The sequence below is a fragment of the Theobroma cacao genome, chromosome 3 (genome assembly GCF_000208745.1).
Source record: "Theobroma cacao cultivar B97-61/B2 chromosome 3, Criollo_cocoa_genome_V2, whole genome shotgun sequence".
NCBI lineage: Eukaryota > Viridiplantae > Streptophyta > Magnoliopsida > Malvales > Malvaceae > Theobroma > Theobroma cacao.
In genome coordinates, this window is record NC_030852.1 from 32,285,737 (window position 1) to 32,305,718 (window position 19,982).

The 19,982-nt window shown below is 30.5% G+C and overlaps 2 protein-coding genes and 1 long non-coding RNA gene across 4 annotated transcripts; all 3 read right to left on the reverse strand.

Annotated features, from left to right (window-relative positions):
* Nucleotides 1,662–5,415, reverse strand: LOC18606202. 2 transcript variants are annotated; one of them, XR_001927308.1, is made up of 3 exons: nt 4,665–5,415; nt 3,348–3,460; nt 1,662–2,607 (listed from the first exon to the last, which is right to left on the reverse strand). It is a non-coding gene; the product is annotated as an uncharacterized LOC18606202 (long non-coding RNA). The 2 variants fall into 2 exon arrangements; XR_001927307.1 differs by having other exon boundaries at nt 1,662–3,270.
* LOC108660458 lies at nt 6,861–8,027 on the reverse strand. The gene has a single exon (XM_018117133.1). The coding sequence runs from the start codon at nt 8,025–8,027 to the stop codon at nt 6,861–6,863; it is 1,167 nt and encodes a 388-aa protein (XP_017972622.1).
* LOC18606203 (F-box protein SKIP23) lies at nt 16,274–17,443 on the reverse strand. The gene has a single exon (XM_018117134.1). The coding sequence runs from the start codon at nt 17,441–17,443 to the stop codon at nt 16,274–16,276; it is 1,170 nt and encodes a 389-aa protein (XP_017972623.1).

Genomic DNA, 19,982 nt, shown 5'->3' on the forward strand with positions numbered 1-19,982 from the left:
GTTGCTGCAGAATTTAGTGAAAGCTCCCTTGACCCCTTCAGTTGAGTGCCTAGGGTGTGCATCTTGAAAGGTAGGCACAAAAAGGCTCAATTGGTAAGGGTGGGATGGGTTTGGTACAAATCTTGATCTGAGCTGTAACAGTCCCCATCGTACCCAAATAAAAAAAAAAAGTAAAAAAGGTTAAGTGACCCTATTTTTCATAATTGTATGAGCTGTATTGTCACTTGTAATTGTTTATATAAAGCTTTTGTAGTGTCAGGTCAAAATAGCTGAGAGTGGGAATGAGCCCAGAAAATAGAAAAGGCCCAGTTTAGAACAGTAAGGGTTGGGCCTCGTCATGCACAAAACATATCGGCCAAACTCGATGGACCCTACTTAACCAGAATTGTTCTCCAATTGGGCTTCCAGAACCTTTTAGACCGATCAAACGTTTCATTCAATTAATTTAAATAATTTCTGATTTTTTGTTTTAGGTTATATATATATATATATATAAATACATATATTAGTTGAGGAGAACCTTTGTCCTCCATTATCATATAATGGAAAGAGTTGATAGTGCAATGATGTTGTAGTTGTTCACTTGGTTTTATTTTAAATTATAAAGCTTCTCCAAATAAATTGGGACCAAAAGGTAAACTTAAATTGGTATCAACTTAAGCAGCTGGCTGTTAGATGAAAGAAGCATAATAATAACAGGACATCTTGCTTTAAAAATTTGATCTAGAAAAGTATGGAGAATAATAAAACAAGTTGGAAAAATCTCTCAATACTGTGTCTTTTTTTAGTTCTTGATAAATTAAATGTGCCTAGCCAAATAATTCTGTAAGCATTGGTATTTGGTCTTCAATAATTTTCTTGACGTAAAAACTGAACGTAAGGCACAAATAATTCTTTTTTTGTTTATGTTAAAAACTGAACTTGTTGTAATGAATGAGTAGTATGTAAAATCTAAAGGCTTCTTGATCTAAAAAGTATATTTTCTTCTTCAATCAGATGCTGGCGTAATCCATCATCCTAATTAGTTAAATAATGATTAGGATAAAGGCATTGGAAGATGAGATTTGGCTTCGATTAAATGTTGCTTTGTACTGCTTAATTGAAAAGGGAAAAGAAGCAAACATTCCTTTCGTAGGCAGCCCCCAAGTGGGTCTTGAACTCTTTCTTGAATTAATCAGTAGATATATTATTACAAGTTATAACAGCAAAGCCTTTGGTGTTGAAACAGGCTTTCAAATTTGGGGAATTCACTATCTTTAACGGATTTTATTACAATTTTACTGCTACTTTTTTTAAAAAAAAATTAATTCAAACCATGTGTTTGTGGAGGCACAACCAGCTTAAAAAATCGCAACTTAAATCAACCGTACGGAATCTGTGCTCTCAATTTCTAAAAGTTTTGCTGTTGATAAGTGATGACAAAGACAACGATGATTTGTGAATAATAGTTTATAAATATATAATCGTTATTAACATGATGCATTTGCATGTGCATACCAATTGTGCTTAATAGTTTATAAATATATAATCGTTATTAACATCGTTATTAACTATTATATTAATTCAAGTCCTTTTCACATACGTCATACTTATAATTTTCTTGTTTAATTATCGAATTCTACTTTAATTTATAATTATTAACATTTTGAAGACGTACTACGTCCCACAATTTGGATTTTTATAAGCAAGGTAAAGCTTAGAAAATCTGAATAATTTTCTATACAATATCGTAAACCCATTGATAAAGGAGGTCATTCGCTGCAAACATCAGCTCGTTCTCTCGCTCCATCTGTTGAGCTGCAACTTGCAGGCTCTTACCCCTTCTCTTCCTTGTAATTTGTTCTTTTAATTCTTTCTACTTGTACAATATCTGATAGGTGTCACCTGTAATATTGAAAAAGAAAGTTTTATCATATCCTAGATCCCATAATAACTTGTCACAATAAAGATGCTAGCAGATAGGAATCCATAAAACAAACTTGAAAAGTCAATGCAGTCATTGGCACACTGAAGGTGCTAGGACTGTTGTACCAACTAAGACCAGACATAAACAAGGCACTCACCCAAGTGAATATATCACAATAGATACAAGCAGTATCAACATCAAGGCACCAAAGATGAAAAACCCGAAGTATATGCATTTAGAAACTTGGCTCAATTCCTAGCCCTAATATATCATAAAGCTAAAAGCATTATCATAATTAACTAAAAGTCACCATCAAATTAAACTCTAGCTATAAGGTCCCTACACTTATACCTCCAAGAAGAAGTTACATATGGACAACATTATCTTTCCTTGTTCTCGTTAAAACACATTCAAAGACCTTTTATGTATATTGAAAATACAGCTCATACAATTAAAAAAAATGGGGTCACTTAATTGAGGCATACCGTTTTTGGTACATTGAAGACTGTTAAGGCTCAATCTAAGATTCCTACAAAACCCATCCTACCCTTACCACTTGAGCATTTTTGTGCCTACTCGCTTTCCAGGTGCACACCCTAGGCACTAAAGGAGAGTGTCTCAATAAAGGTGCCTCAACTGAAGGGGTCAAAGGAGCTTTCAGTAAATCCAGCAGCAACTTAGCACTTAGGTAAATGCCTCAACTGTAGCAAGAAACATTTTTACCAGGAAAAGGTAAAAACAGAAGTATGCTTTAATATACAATTGAAAGTAAACAATGCTATGTCATACGCACATGATCTTCAAGTTACCAAAAGCTAGAAAGAAGATAACTGAAAGAAGGCAAGGAGCTTTTACTAAATTCTGCTGCAATTTAGCACTTAGGTAAATAACAACTTCTGTACCTAAGTCTCTTTCTGTTCTACTATCTAAGAGCACGTGTGGAAGTGTTTAAAAGAAAGTAATGTAAATAGGTAGACAAAGATTCTCCCCCTCCCTCCCTCCTCCTCTATGCACATGTTTCAATTAAAATTCCAACACTTACTCCCAATCAGTAAGTATTATACTAACAAATCAGATCATTTGACTAACTCTAAAAGCAGATGCAATTAGGCAGTCAAAAGTTGACTTCATAAGGTAATGTGTTCACATGCATGATGTTGATACCCAAAAAAGCCTTATAACCAAATTATAGGACATCATACAAAAGGTGAAAAGAAAGCCAACCACATCATATATAACCAAATTACAGCGTATCATATGGAGAGTGCATAGAAAACAAACATTTCAACTATGTTACATAAAAAACTTTACCTTTTAATGCCAAAAGAGGAAATTTTGAAAGTGTAATTGATTCCTAGGCTATGCTGACAAAAGGCCAACTCCATTACTGTTAAGGACTAACAGTTATAGATAGATTATACTACACTAATGAAAGTTTTACCAGGTCATAATTATCAACGGTGCGCCTTTGAACCAACAACCAAGACATTAGTCTTTAGAGGTTGTAATTTATGAGCAATACTCACCGATTTGTGAAAAAATCATGATACATCCCTGTAAAGCACATACCAAAATCAAAATAAGTCATGCTTTATGAAAACAGTTTTATGCAAATCTCAAGGCAATGGTTTCTATCAATGCATGAGAGTTTTCCTACTAAAAGTTAGTAGAAATATATGCAACCCATTTGTCAATCTTCGAATATGCACGCCAAGCTTTTCCTTGCTTGTCAGCAACAAAACCCAGAAATCCATCAATAATAATTTCTTGAATTTTATGATGTCCATATATTCATGAAGGTGAGAATTATGTCCTCACGTGTTATTTCAAAAACTTCTGTATTATCAGAGCTTAGTAGAAAGTAATGCAAGACAAGGATATGACGGAGCAAAGGGCCGAGCTCCAGCGTTTTAGATGTCTTAACACCCTCATTCTCACATATTGCCAACTCCAACTCACAGAACTTAGTAATTTGCCATACTCCCACAAAACATTGAATAAATGCATTTACCCAAACAATTGACAGAAAAGAAAGCAAGAAATTGGGAAAAAAAAAGGATTGAAGAAAATAATCATCATGTTTCAAATAATAATTTGGTCTCCAATTGCAGGAGGCTAGAAATTTTCGAATTGTCTGCTACATATGAAAAGTTCTTCTCAATGTAGCTAGACAGATATGCCCTGTCTATTCCCTTCTCCCCCAAAAGGGAAACCAACAAACTTTTTGTCATCAAAGTGTATAATTCCATACAATTCAACTTTTTACTGCAATAAATATCTTCAACTCTCAAAAGTCAAAATAAATAATAAATTCTACTCTTTCCATAAGGCTCTGTTTAGTTGTCACTTTTGTTACTTGCTTATCTGTAATCGCTTGTTGCTTACTATTAAAGTAAAAGCAAATTCTTAATTCATTAAAAATTCAAATTTGACTAAAATAGTAAATTTAATTACCATCTCTAAAATAACCATTCTTATATAAAAGTAAAATCATGCATTTCATTCTCCAATTAATTTTAACATTTTCACTTTGGAATTTTCAAAAAAATTATTTGCTTTGTGATTTAAATCGTACTTTCGAGCGGACACAAAAATTAAGTAACCAACCCCAATCTTCTTAAAAAAACTTTATCAGCAGCAACAAACAAAAATAAAATTGGCATTTAGTTGCTTCCTATTCTACCTCAAGGATTTCAATATCCATATTAACTAAATCGCAACCAAACATGGATACATTAAATTTCTGTTGTGTAATTACCCTTCCTTCAATGGTTATAAGCTTTTGAAGAGATGGAATCCCCTGCATATCCAATCCCAACGAGCTCCATAAATCAGCCTGCAGCGCCACAAGGGCTGCCTGCGAAACGTTCCACGCCGTAACACCCTTTCCGGACGCAATATGCTCGCTTCAGGCCTGCTTCACGGCCTGGTCGGTTCTTTCCCGAACCCCCTTCGGGACTTGGTCAGAGGCGGTGGTGTCTATCTGGTTCTGAGGTTGCCTGTGGCTGCTGTCGGTTCTATTGAGTACCTGTTGTAGTTGTATGTTAGGGTCTTGGGGAAAGAAATTATCGGGGTTTTGGAAGAAGAAATATTTGGGTTTTGTTGGGGAGGAAAATTTGGTTGGATTTGGGTTGTTAGGGCCTTGAAGGAAAAATTGGGATTGAGAGATTGGAATGGTGGCTGAGATGGAGGATGGCCACACGGGGGGCAAAAGGTTGTTCGGCTTTGCAGCTGAAATTGAACTTTTATAGTTTTAAAAATTGCTTGTCCAAATAGGGTCATCGCCCGAGGGCTATGAGAGTGAGATTGGCAAGGAAAAAAAAGGGTATTCGGCGTATGCGACAGTCACTAAGACCTCTGCAAGTTGCAGCTGAACAGATTGAGCGAGAGAACGAGCTGATGTTTGCCGCCAATGCTCTCCTTTATCAATGGGTTTACGATCATTTTGACTCAGATTGAAAATGATCCTTTTGAAACACAGAATGATGGAAGGAACATTATTCAAATTTGAGAAGGGTTTTTTTTTTATTATTATTTATTTATTATTATTATATATATAAAATTTAAAATATATAAATCTATAATATTATATGATTACCTTTTAATCACTTTTTATGTAAAATTTTAAATATATATATAAATATATTAATAAAATATAAAAATATTTTTTTAATAAAAAAATAATTTTAAAAAAAAAAAAAATTTAAAAAAACTTNAAAAAAAAACACGTCAGCTATTAAGAGAGTTACTTTTTTTAAAAAAATCTTCTATCAAAAAATTCTCCCTCCCTCTCTCCCTATCGATTCTCCCTCTCCCCTCTCCTTTTTTTTGCAAATCATCATTCTAGGATTTTTTCTATTCTTACAAATATTAAAAACAAATAATATTTAAAATTCAAAACTATATTTAGATATTATTTTTTCTTTTTCTTTTTCTTTTGTTTTTCATTTTATTTTTCATCTTTTTTTTTTTCTTTGAAAACTTTCTTTATTAGTTAATATTTTTCAGTTTATTGTTTGATATGATAATTATATTATGTTTATTTTTTCTTAACTTATTTATGATGTATATAATATTTGATGATTATGATTGAAATAATTAATCAAATAAATCAATGGTTGTTGAGATAAATTAGATGAAAATTGAAACAATATTTGTTGATTATGGCTGTTGAGATAGTATTGTTCATGAAGGTAAACTTTATTGGTAAGGACATCAATAGCTAAATGTGATTTTCCTAAATTATTAATATTACCTTAGACTTCTCTTTTTTTTTTTTTGAGTTTTCCTCCATTATTAGGATTAAGGGTTCTAGTAGTAGACTCATTGCTTCTTTTATCTCCTTTTTTATGATTTATTATTAATTATAAATTTTATATTATATAAAAATCTTTTTTATGTTTTCAAAATTTTATTTTAAATAGATAAAAAAATAAAGTTAATATTTTTTATTTGAACAAAAAAATTCCAGATTAATAAAAAGTTATTTATTGAATACATTTTATGGTAATTTTAACTAAAATTATAGTTTATATGAGTTGTTTTGTCAAATAGCTTATTTATAAAAAATAGCTTATAAAAAGTAAATTTATCAAATAATTTTAGCTTAATTTTAATAGTTATTATTTTTCATAAGAGCTTTATAATAACTTTAACTTAAAAAAAAAGTAAGACCAAACATGCTTTTAATGATAATATAATTATGGATTTTGGCTTCTTAATATAGTGTTAATTAGTTCATATTCTTTTGTTAAATTGACAATAATGTATAGAAAATACTAAAAAACTAAATTATCATTATCTAATTAATTTCATAAGAGGAACAGTTATTGCAATAGTTATAACATCACTAATTTAAAATAAAAAATAATTTTATAAAATATAAAACACAATCTAAAAGTAACATAGATGAGAAAGATAAAATTAAATTAACATATGCACTCAAAAATCAAAACTACCGTAATCTAAATTCAACTGGTGGTTGAATCCAAATAAAAGGAGGTAGATATTTGTGCCAAGGTCTGAATCGATAATGTTTCCCTACTTTTCCATCTTTCATGTTAAAAAAACCATTATCTCGAGGGCCAAATGGCTTATAAGTAGTATAAATGAAATAATCATCTGTAAAATATATAGAATTAGGTTGAGCTTCAGGAAAATCCAAAGCTGAAACTGCCAAAGTCTGATTATCACCCACAAACACTACATCTCCATCTATATTCTTTACTTCTTTTTCCTCTAACAATTCACCACTTTGATCATCCAAAATCAACTTGAAAACTTTGAAACTTTTCGTAAAATGAGCACAACAATGATACTCTTCAACATCAATTTCCTTTTTAATAGAGAATAGATTTCCCTGAGATAATTCAACAAGATACGCGTGATCAACATAATCTTCTAACCCTTGACGCATCGACATGAGTATCTTCACCTTTGGTTTCAAATTATTGTCGAGACTATGATTAACATCAAAAGAGATTATCAAGCTCCGAGTTCCGATAGCATAAACCAAATTTTTATAAAAAATAACATCAGTGAAAGCCTCTAGATCCTTATCTAGATATATCCAACTTTTCTCTTCGGATTTGTAGAAGGCCAATCTGGATCTCATGCTATATATAACCACAACCACATAACTATCCGGATATGATAAAGGATCTGCTGACAAGATAACCTTATGAACATCATATTCATTATATTCATATGGGTATCCTGGATTAGGAACTTCAATCTCAGGTAAATCAATTGTGACCCCATCTTTAAAAGGATTTAAGAGGGTTATGGCCATGTTCTTGTCTACAGCAGCTAACCAACCATAAGTAGACCCACAAGATCTCTTGATATGAGACTTTGGTAACTCAATGTTGTAGATTTTTGTTTTGGCTTGCAAGCTACATAATTGTCTAACTCTGTTGCTCATTCTTGTTGGAATCAATAGCATGGGAACTAGATTCGGTGATGATCGCCTTTTTGAGTTAAGAAAATTGTTGAAAACGGAATACCAATACTTACAGACTACACCAAATCGAACCAAATTGCTAGGAACACCTAATTTGTCAAGAACCAAAAAGAGACAAAGTGTTGGAAGCTTTTCCCAATCCACTTCAGCATTCTCCATGCTTTTCTAAATCAACAATAAAAAAATAAAAAATTCTTTTGTTAATGAAACAATTTAAAAAGGTAAGAACTTATGATAAAAGACCGCTTAAATTGAAGAAAAGAAATAGTAAAGAGAATTACCTTGTTTTGTATTTGATATAGTTTGATTCTTTTTGAGTTGCACAGTTCAAGTAATGATATTTAAATATATAGAAACTAGGCTTTTACGATTTAAATTAGGAATTGATTTCAACTGTCCTAATACAACTGAAAAATAAACAGAATAGAATTCAAATTAATAATACACGTCGACTGTTATAATATAATTAGAAAATAAACAAACTTTAACTTATAGTTGAATTACTATTAAAATAAAACTCTAAAGTTTTGTGACCATTGAAAATTTGATTTGAAACAAGATCTTGCTTTCCCCATCTCTTCTGCTCAACTGATGTGGTCTAGAGACGGAAGGATTGGGACGACCAATTTTTCTTTCTTTTCCTTTCCTTTTTGTGCCTTGAGCTACCAGAAGCAGGAGAAAGGTTTTCATTCCTGCTAATTTGCTTCTTCGAAATTACATATAGTCACATCTTGAAAAGACATCCCAATTAGTTCAAATTTCAATTCTTGATCTATGCTTTGTATTATGTTATATTAATTCAAGTCCTTTTCACATACATCATACTTATAATTTTCTTGTTTAATTATCGAATTCTACTTTAATTTATAATTATTAACATTTTGAAGACGTACTACGTATTTACTTTTTACCCACAATTTGGATTTTTATGAGCATGGGAAAGCTTGGTGTGCATATTCTAAGCTTGACGTAAATATTGCATATCTTTGTATTAACTTTTAGGAGGAAAAGTCTCATGCACTGATAGAAACAATGCCTTGAGAGCGGCATAAAACTGTTTTCGAAAAGCATTTTTTTTTTATTTTGGTATTTGCCGATCTTTGTAAATCTTATTTGCAAACTAATCATTATAGAATTGCTATTTTTTTTCTTAATCATTGTAACATGTGGATTATCAAAAACCATATAAAATATGATTTACATGTACATAAATAAATGTCGCTATTGATTAATTTGTAATACAAAATAAATGAAGATTGAGATCCAACTTGTCGGAAGTTTTAAATTATAGAGTTATCAAGTATTAATTTTTTTTTTGAAAAGTAGGTTCTTTTATTGATCACTTGAGTATATACAGAGTACAAAAAAAGAGATTAGTCAAGATGGCTTTCTCTTCATATGCTGCTTGAGCTTATATTCTGAATTTTTCCATCCAAAATTTCAAATATAGATGATATCAATTGATGTTTTGGGATAAGCGCCTAAGTTGACTTATAATCATTTAACGATAATTCAACATTTAACAGAGGATGTCTGTTTGGAGATGCTGAGTGCCGGATCATCCTGAGTTTTAATTCCCTTGCTGTCTTGGTGTGAGTCTTGTTGTGTATGTCTTGCTTTTGTTGCAAGATGATTGTCTTAGCAAGCTAACTGATCATGCAAGGCAGAGATCAGTTTTTTTCTGTTTATAACTCTTACATGCTTTCTTGCGGCTGACTTGTTGTGCATTAATGTGGCTGTTTTTGTATGTCATACTTTGCCTTCTTTTGTAACTATTTTGAGCTGTTTGTCCTTGTACGAACATGTTTTTGTATAGTCTTCCAATGGTTTTTTCACAGGAAGTAGCATGTGCAATGGTGATCTATATGTTCAGCGGGGATTGCATTCCGGTTGATTTCTTTCTTAGCCAGGGTACTTGACCTTCTCAAGCAATGCAATAAAATTCTTAATTTTCAAAAAAAAAAAAAACATTATTGCAGTTTGATTATCAACAAACAAGGTTAAGAGGTAATATATGAACTATGCCACATATATGAAAAAGAAAAAAATGCTTGATAGTCTGAATGTTAAAAGCTTTGGTCCAAGAAAAATTTTGATAAAAAATTGTTAGTATTATTATGAATCAATTACATTTTTAATATCATATTAAGTATAATATAGATTTTCGTGCAGTCTATTAAAATTTGTCATATTAGTGGTCAATCATCAAAATCTCTAGAAGAAATGAAAAAGTCACAAAAGTTACATGATTTTCATAAAAATTATAATAAAAAAATGAACATAATAAAATTTACATAACTTTTTTAACTTTTTAACCGACTAGACAGCTCAGTTTCTTTTCCTACTCATTCAAGTAACACTTGTTCATTTTATAAGAAGCAACTCCCCTTCATGCAGACAGTATTTATTTGGACTATATAATCATTGTGCCATCTATTAATTTGACAGTAACTAATTGGAGATACTTCATTCATCTATCTAATTTATATTTTTCTCAAAATGGTTTCCAACGCTACTGAGAATGTTAGTCGTAGAGATTATGATTCTTTTTGTCACCTTTGCTCATATGAAGGTAAAACCTTGAAGCAATTTTTGAGTCACCAGGCACAACACATGCCAGCACTAATCAAATACAAATGTGATATTTGTGAACGTCGTTTCCCAACCAAGGAAGCAAGAAAGAGCATCGTGATAATGGTCACTGAAGGATATTTAAACTTGCCTGCCAATAAACTATCTCTATAGGATATTATATTATTACTTATAGTTGTTACTGTTATCTAGTTTTTTTATTCTGAAGTTTAATTACTATTATCTAGTTACTTTAAAGATTTGAAATATTAATTTAGGTTCTTATATTTACCTACTTAATTCATGTATCAAATTATTGATGGGCATTAATGATTTATATATATATATATTGTGTTATTTGTTATGTTTACTTTTATGGTTTGTTATTTTAGTTATATTCAACTTTTCCTTTTCTAATTCCAGTAACTAAAATAATTTATTAAAAAATTATTGATAAGAAAAACCAGAAACAGAAAAAAAAATCTCTGTAGATACCAATAAAGAAAAAAAAAACAAGAGATGGTGAGTAAAACAGAAGAAACCCATTTCAACTGAGAACCAGGTTGACAATGGAGGAGAATGTGCTTCGGAGTATCTTTGCCAATCAGGGCGTTTAGGGAAAGTCTTGAAGCATGCTTGTCGATCTTGACTGATCTAGAAAATCTGCTCTTGACTCTGAAGAATGGAGCAAGTAGGCAGTAGCAATTGCTGCTATATATTGTCAATGTCTTGGTGTTGCAAAAGATTGCATAAAGGCTTTACAGAGAAATTTTTGGAGAGCAAAAGTGTTGTCAGGCCGGAGGGCATGTTGCTTGAAGCAAAGGGATTCTGGACTGAGACAGCAAAGCTTACTAAAGCTTTTTTAGGGAATAATCCGCTTTATCAAGTGAAGCCCAAGGAAATATTTCAGGGTCATTGAATAGATTAATAAATATCTTGAAATATTTATGGCTGATCATAATGCTTGGAGATAATTATAGAGATATTCACTCTATAAATGTACAAGCAAGCAGCATTAATTCTGCTATAAACAGTTTATTTTATCTCAAGCTATAAATTTGACTGGGATAAAAATAGCAGAGCATTTATTGGAATTTTCTTTTGCACCTCTATAATAGCACAGCTCTCAAAAAAAAGAACAAGATAAGGAGAGCCCCAGAGCTCTAATCTTTGGATGCAACAGTCTTGGAATACTACTTTTTCCATTCTAGTCCTCTATTTGGGTTTTTGAAAATCACCACGTAACAAACTAGAAATGTTACGAGAAATTAAAAAAAAAATTATTAGAGTGTTCACATGCAAATAGATTATGTTAATAACGATTATATATTTATAAACTATTATTTACAAATTATCATCTTCTTTATCATCACTTATCAGCAGCAAAACTGTAATAACGATTATATATTTATAAATTATTATCTTCTTTATCATCACTTGTCAACAATAAAACTTTAAGAAATTAAGAACACAGATTCCCTATAGATGTTTTAAGTCACGATTATTGAAGTCTGCTGTGCCTCCAAAAACACATGGTTTGAATTCAATTTTTTTTAAAAAAATAATACTAAAATTGTAATCAATCCTTTAAAGATGGTCAATTCCCAAATTTGATCGTCTGTTTCAACACCAAAGGCTTTGCTCTAACTTGCAATAATATATCTACTGATTAATTCAAGAAAGAGTTCAAGACGCACTTGAGGGCTGCCAAGGAAAGGAAGGTTTTCTTCTTTTTCCTTTTCAATTAAGCAGTACATAGCAACATTTAATTGAAGCCAAATCTCATCTTCCAACCTCTTAATCCTAATCATTAATTAATTAAATAGGATGATGGATTATGCCATCAACATCCGCTTGAAAGCCTTTAGATTTTACATTCTACTCATTCACCATAACAAGTTCAGTTTTTAACATTAAAAAAATTATTTGTGCCTTACATTCAAACTTTAGTTAAAATAAGATTGTCATCATCTAAATAATTTCATAAGAAAAAAAAAGTTACAGCAAAAGCTATAACATCGCTAATTAAAAATAAAATAATTTTTAAAAAACAATCTAAAGACTACATAAACAAAAATATAAAATATAAAATATTATGCAAAAACCAAAGCTATAACATAATTAACATAATTTAAATTCAACTAGTGGTTGGATCTAAATGTAAAGAGACAAATACTTGTACCAAGTTTTAAATCGTTAATATGTTCCTATCTTTCCAGCTTTCATATTGAAAAAAATTAATATCTCGAGGACCAAGTGGCCTATAAGCAGTAGCAATAAAATAATTATCTATGAAATATATAAAATTAGGTTGACCTTCAAAAAGATCTAAATTTGAAATAGTTAAGGTCTGATTATCACCTATAAACACTGTATTTCCATCTATATTATTTACCTTTTTTTTTTTTAACAATTCACCATTTTGATCATCCAATGCCAGTTTCCATTTTAATTGAAAATAGATCTCTCTTTGATGATTTAAAAAGATATGCTCGATCAACATAATCCCCTAACGTTCGACGTGTCGGCATGATTATCGTCACCTTTGGTGATTTCAAACTGTCATTGAGACTATCTTAACATCAACAGATATTGTTAAGCCTCAAATTCCAATAGCATAAATCAAATTTTTATAAAAATAATATCAGTGAAATTTGTCAACCTCTTATCTATGTATATCAATTTCTCTCTCTAGGTTGGTAGAAAGCTAATCTGTGTCTAAGGCTCTATATAACCACAATCACATAATTATCTGGATGCATTAGAAGATTTGTTGACAAGATAATTTTATGAACGTTATATTCATCTTCGGAAGATTAATTGCGAATATTTGTGTCTTGTCATTATATTAGGATATTCAATATTAGAAAGATTAATTGTGATCCCATCCTTAAAAAGGATTTAACAAGGTCATGACCATGTTCTTATCCACAATGGCTAACCAATCGTAAGAACTATAAAATCTCTTAATATGAGACTCTAGTAACTCAATGTTGTAAAATTTTGCTTTTATGACTTGTAGGTTGCATAATTATTGAATTTTGTTACTCATTCTCATTGGAATCAACAACATGAGAACTTGATTAAGTGATGATCATCTTTTAGAGTCAAGAAAATTATTGAAGATAGAATACCAATACTTACGGACTACATCAAATAGAATTAGATTGCTTAGGACATCTAATTTGTCAAGAACCAATTAAGAGAGGGTGTTGGGAGATTTTCCAATCTGCTTCAACATTTTCCATGTTTTTTTACATAAACAATCAAAAAATAAGGAATTTTTTATTAATAAAACAATTTTTAAAAAATAAGTAATGGAATTCAAATATACAGAAACTAAGCTTTTATATTCTGGACATGGTAAGTACAAATCAAATTAGGAATTGACTTCAAGCGTAATAATAGAACCAAAAAATAAATAGAATCCATTTCAAATTAATAATATAAGTGAAGCTTTACAATATAATTGAAAAACAAAGAAATTTTAACTTATAATTGAATTCCTATTAAAATAAAGCTCTAAAGTTTTGTGTCCATTGAAAACTTTGAAACCCGTGCATATTTTTATCACAATTTGATGCTTTTTTAATTTATTTATTTTTCTACGGAAATGCTGATGGTGAAGGAGAGAGGAAAGAGAAAAAGAGAAACACAATTTCTAGCCGAACAAGAGAAACAAGGTTCTTGCAAAACTTTTATAATGAGAAAAATTAGAAGTCAAATTGACAGTTTATATACAGCATAAAAGATACAGTACAAGATATTGCATAAACCTCTTCTTTTGTTTTACACTTCAAGTACGTTTGGCCTGAAAAAGTATACATTCGAAAGAGGATTTTAGACCTAAGAAATCTAGTTTAAGATGTTGGCAAATAAATGTCAAAACATACTTTTCAAAAAAAAAAATGATAAAAGGATCTGCCAATAAAATAACTTTATGAATATCGTATTGATCATATTCATATGGGTATCCTGACATTGGATTAGAAACTTCAATCTCAAAGAGATCAATTGTGATCCATCTTTAAAAATATTTAAGAGGGTTTTTTTTTTTTTTAAAAGTGGATTTAAAAGAGTTATAACCATGTTTTTATCTACAGCAGCTAATCAACCATAAGATCTCTTGATACGAGACTTTGTTGATTCAATGTTGTAGATTTTTGTTTTGGCTTACAAGCTACATAATTATCTAACTCTGTTGCTCATTTTTGTTGGAATCAATAGCATAGGAACTAGATTAGGTGATGATTGTCTTTTTGAGTTAAGAAAATTATTGAAGGTGGAATACCAATACTTACGGGCTACACCAGATCGAACAAATTGCTAGGGGCACCTAATTTGTCAAGAACCAAAAAGAGACAAAGTGTTGGGAGCTTTTCTCAACCCGCTTCAACATTCTTCATGCTTTTCTAAATCAAAACTAAAAAAAAAAAAAATCTTTTGTTAATGAAACAATGTGAAAAGGTAAAAAATTATGATAAAAGACCACTGAAATTGAAAAAAAGAAATAGTAAAAAGAATTACCTAATTTTGTTTTTGATATATTTTGATTCTTTCTGAGTTGCACAGTTCAAGTAATGTTATTTTAGTATATAGAAACGAGGCTTTTACTATTCAAATCAGGAATTGATTTCGAGTGTCCTAATACAACTGAAAAATAAACAGAATAGAATTCAAATTAATAATACACTTCAACTATAGTTGAATTACTATTAACATAAAACACTAAAGTTTTGTGGCCATTAAAAATTTTGAAACGTGCATATTTTTATGATCTTAGTAAACCCTTTAACCTCTTTTCCTTTGGACGCAATAATATCTACACAATTAGATTTTGAAAAGAAAAAAAAAATCCAAAATGCTTCTATCTGAGCAAAGAAATTAGTAACTTAATAATAAAATCTAATAAACAACAAACTAGAATAGAATATCAGAAGCCATAGATTTAGTAATCCCAATTCAGAATGATTTTTAAAATTATTAGCTTTCGGAATAGGATCCAAATCAAAATGAACAAATAAGAACTATCAAAAAGACCTAATAATTTCAGATATAATTAAGCCCATTTCTAAAGAAACATAAAATTATTAAAATAATTTAATTATAACGATTAAAGACACAGTACAACAAAACGGACAAGAGAAGAAATATTCTTCAACTATTCAACCACAAAAGCATGCTACAACTGTCTTCTTTTTCTGCAATGCATCAAGCAAAAATTAACTACTGCTCACTCGGTTCAAGAACAAAGGTTTCTATTCAGAATAATTATCAGCTGTGTTGATGAATTCAAATTGTCTGACAAACAACCAGAAGAATTCTATGACTGTCACATTTGAATGTCTCAACCCAAGGAATATTTTTGTCTGTATCAAGCTCTATTTATATATCACATTTGAATTCAGAGCTCTGCAAGTTGCAGCTCAACAGATAAAGCTAGAGAACGAGCTGATGTTTACAGCGAATGCCCTCCTTTATCAATGGGTTTACGATAATGTATAGAAATTATTCAAATTTTACAAGTTTTTCTTTCTTTTGTTGTTTATTTTTACCCGCCCTTGATTCTATAAGGAGTGCTTTAATGATTATATATAATCATGGGTTATATATGGCTTATTAATATATATGGTTAATTAGTTCGTATTCTTTTCTTGAATTGACAATAGTGCATAGAAAATGCTAGAAAAATAAGATTGTCATTATATTTCATAAAAACAAGAAAAATAAATACAACAGTCACTTATTAAAAATAAAAAAAATAATTAAATAAAATTTAAAAGACAATATCTATACTAAAAAATAAAATTAACATTTATCCTCAAAAATCAAGGCTATCGAAATTTAAATTCAACTGATGGTTGGACCCAAATGTGAGGAGGAGGTAAATCTGTTTGCTGAGCTTTTCGTCGATAATATTTTTCCACTTTTCCATCTTTCATGTTGAAAACACCATTATCTCGAGGGCCAAGTGGCCAATAACCAGTAAAAATGAAATAATCATCTGTGAAATATATAGAATTAGGTTGGCCTTCAGGAAAATCCAAAGCTGAAACAACACAGGTTTGATTATCACCCACAAACACTACATCTCCATCTATATTCTTGACCTCTTTTTCCTCTAACAATTTACCACTTTGATCATCCAAAACCAACTTGAAAACCTTGAAACTCTTAGTAAAATAAGAATAATCACGAGAGTCCTCAAATTCGATTTTCTTTTTAATAGAGAATAGATCTCCTTTAGATGATTCAACAAGATATGCTCGATTAACATAGTCTTCTATCCTTTGATATGCCGACCTGACTATCTTCACTTTTGGTGATTTCAAACTATCGTCAAGACTATCATTAATAGCAAAAGATATTACCAAACTCCGAGTTCCAATAGCATATGCTAAATTTTTGTAAAAAATAACATCAGTGAAAGCTGTCAAATTCTTATCCAAATATATCCAACTTTTCTGTGTAGGCTTATAGAAGGCTAATCTGGCTCTATTGCTATAAATAACCACAACCACATAATTATCTGGATGTGATAAAGGATCAGCTGACAAGATAACCTTATGAACGTCAAATTGGTAACCTGCTGATGTTCGATCTGATAGAAGTTCAATCTCAGGAAGATCAATTGTGATTCCATCCTTAAAAGGATTTACGAGAGTTATAACCATATTGTTGTTCACAGCCGCTAACCAACCATAAGAAGAACCACAAAATCTCATAATATGAGATTTTGGTAATTCAATGTTGCAGAATTTTGTTTTGACTTGTAGGCTACATAATTGTCGAATTCTGTTGCTCATTCTTGTTGGAATCAACAACATGGGAACTAGATTAGGTGATGATTGCCTTTTCAAGTCAACAAAATTATTGAAGGCTGAATGCCAATGCTTACAAACTGCACCAAATCGAACTTGATTGCTATAGGCATCTAATTTGTTAAGAACTAAAAAGAAACAGAGCGTGGGAAGATTTTCCCAATTTGCTTCAACATTCTCCATGCTATTGCTAATGAAACAATTTGAAAAAGTAGAAAAATATTAAGGAAAACGTGAAGAAAAGAAATAGAAAAGAGTATTACCTAACTTTACACTTGATATGTTTTGCTTCTTTGTGAATTGCAAGTAATGGTAATTAAATATACAAAAATTAAGTTTTTATATTCTTGGCATCCCGAATCCAATATAAATTAGAAATTAATTTCAAGTGTTATAGTACAACTCAAAAATAAAAAGAATCAATCCAACTCAAATTAGGAATAGATTTAAAGTTTTGTAATACAATAGGAAAATAAACAAATTTGAACAATTCAATTCCACCGTATTCATTAGCTGGATTAATTCAGGAGTTTGTTCAAATACCAATAATCCAGCAAATTTTATTGTACATTAATTGAAATACCGTGAAGCACCTGTTGATTGAAACAAGGAAAGAACATCTTGCAGCATTCGTTAGTTGGGATTAATTCAGGACTTTTTGTTAATTCCTTATTTCTTCTAGTTGCAAAGTTTTACGATGAGAATTTAGCCGTAGTTGGAAAAAGAGTCCTATAGCTGAGTCGCTTCCTTTTCAATGAGATGCTTCCAATGCTGAACTCTCACTAGAGGGATATTATTTTTGCTTTGGGCTTAAGGGATATTAGAGGGATATACCTCGTGACAGGATGCGGGCATATCGTTCAATATACCTCGCTCGTTATCTGCATCCCAGTGATGTCATGGCGATTGGGGGAATAATTCATTCCCTTTTCTTAATGAAATCCATTGATTGACTTTCAAAAGAAATTTTGAAAAATTTCTCCTTCACCAAATCTTGTATTAACAGAATGCACCAGCGTCTTAATTCATGCAATTCTCTTCTGATTCTATTTACATTGGCAGGGTAAAAATGTTTTAAGTGATGGTCTGCCACTTTATTACTTTTCAAAACGTTTTAACCTGCATTCACTGGATTAAGACCTTTAGACTTTGGGATATATGAAGCCCAATTGAAGAGTTATGGTTAAATAGGGTCAGTAGAGTTTGGCCCATATGCTTTCAACAAGATGAGGCCCAACTCATACTGTTCTAAACTGGGGCTTCTCTATTTTCTGGGCTCATTCCCCCACGCAGCCATTTTTCGCTGACATTACGAAAGCTTTATATGAACAATTACAAGAGATAAAACAGCTCATACAATTAAGATAACTGGGTCACTTACCCTTTTTTCTTTGTTTTTTACAGCTCAAATCTAAGATTTGTACCAAACCCATCCTACCCTCACCACATGAGCGTTTTTGTACCTACTACTTATCGAGATGCACACCCTTAGCATTAATAGTGCGTTTAGTTAACTGAATAAATAAAAATAAAATAAAATAATTATTATATAAAAATAAAATAAAGTAAAAATAAAATAAATAGTTATTAAGTAATTTAATATAACGAATAAAATAAAATAAAAATAATTATTATGATTTATTACAGTATTTGATTAGTAATAACAACTTTAGAATAAGAAAGAAATAAAAAATAGAAAAGTAAAAATACTTTTTATTGTATATATAATTATTTTTATTTTATTTTAAATATTAATATTTTATTTATAATATAAATTTTATCATGATTATTTATTTTTAAAATATTTTATTTTAAAAGATTAATGTTTTATTTATAATTCAATCATTAATATTAAAAATAATAATATTTAATTTATAAGTTAAATGTTATTATGATATATTTATTTTTATTTTATTTTTAAATATTAATAATTTATCATTTAAAGGCATACTACTTAATTTTTATCCGCAATTTGTATTTTTATGAGAAGAAAAAGCTTGGGGTGCATATTCGAAGCTTGACATATGTATTGCATATCTTTGTAGTAACTTTTAGGAAGAAAAGTCTCATGCAAGGATAGAAACTAATGCCTTGAGAGCCGCATAAACCTATTTTCAGAGAGCATTTTTTTTAAAAAAAAATTGATAATATCATTGTAAATCTTATATGCAAACTAATGTTTATAGAATTGTTATTTTTTTCTTAATTATTGTAGTACATAGATTATCAGAAATTATATAAAATATGATTTACACACGTGCATAGCATAAGTTTAGCCATTCATTAATTTGTAAAGCAAAATAAATGAATTTTGAGATTGAGTATGACTTGTCAAAGTTTCAAATTAGACTTATCAACGTACTAATTGTTAGACTTATTGTAGACACCCTAAACCATCCCCTCACCATCCCTTCACCATCCTTTCCCATCAAGTCCCCAACCACCACGCACCAGGGGTTCTGGCCACTAACTCCCTGGTGCCAGAACCCCCCCCTCGCCGGGTTGTCCAAATTTTTGGACAACCCGGCTCTTTAAAAAGACACAGACCAGAGGAGACGAAAAGACCAAAAAAAATCACCAGCAGTTAGCCACAGAAAAAGAACAAAAAAACAAAAAAAGCAAGCAAAAAAAAAAGAGAAGAAGAAGAGAGAGAGAGGTGAGAGGTCGGCAAAAGAGAAAGAAAGAAAGAAGAAGCCAACGGGGAGAAGAAGGAGAAGGAGAA

What these genes read in the sequence shown, in the direction of transcription:
- LOC108660458 (XM_018117133.1), bottom strand. Translation starts at nt 8,027, where the DNA reads ATGGAGAATGCTGAAGTGGATTGGGAAAAGCTTCCAACACTTTGTCTC.
- LOC18606203 (XM_018117134.1), bottom strand. Translation starts at nt 17,443, where the DNA reads ATGGAGAATGTTGAAGCAAATTGGGAAAATCTTCCCACGCTCTGTTTC.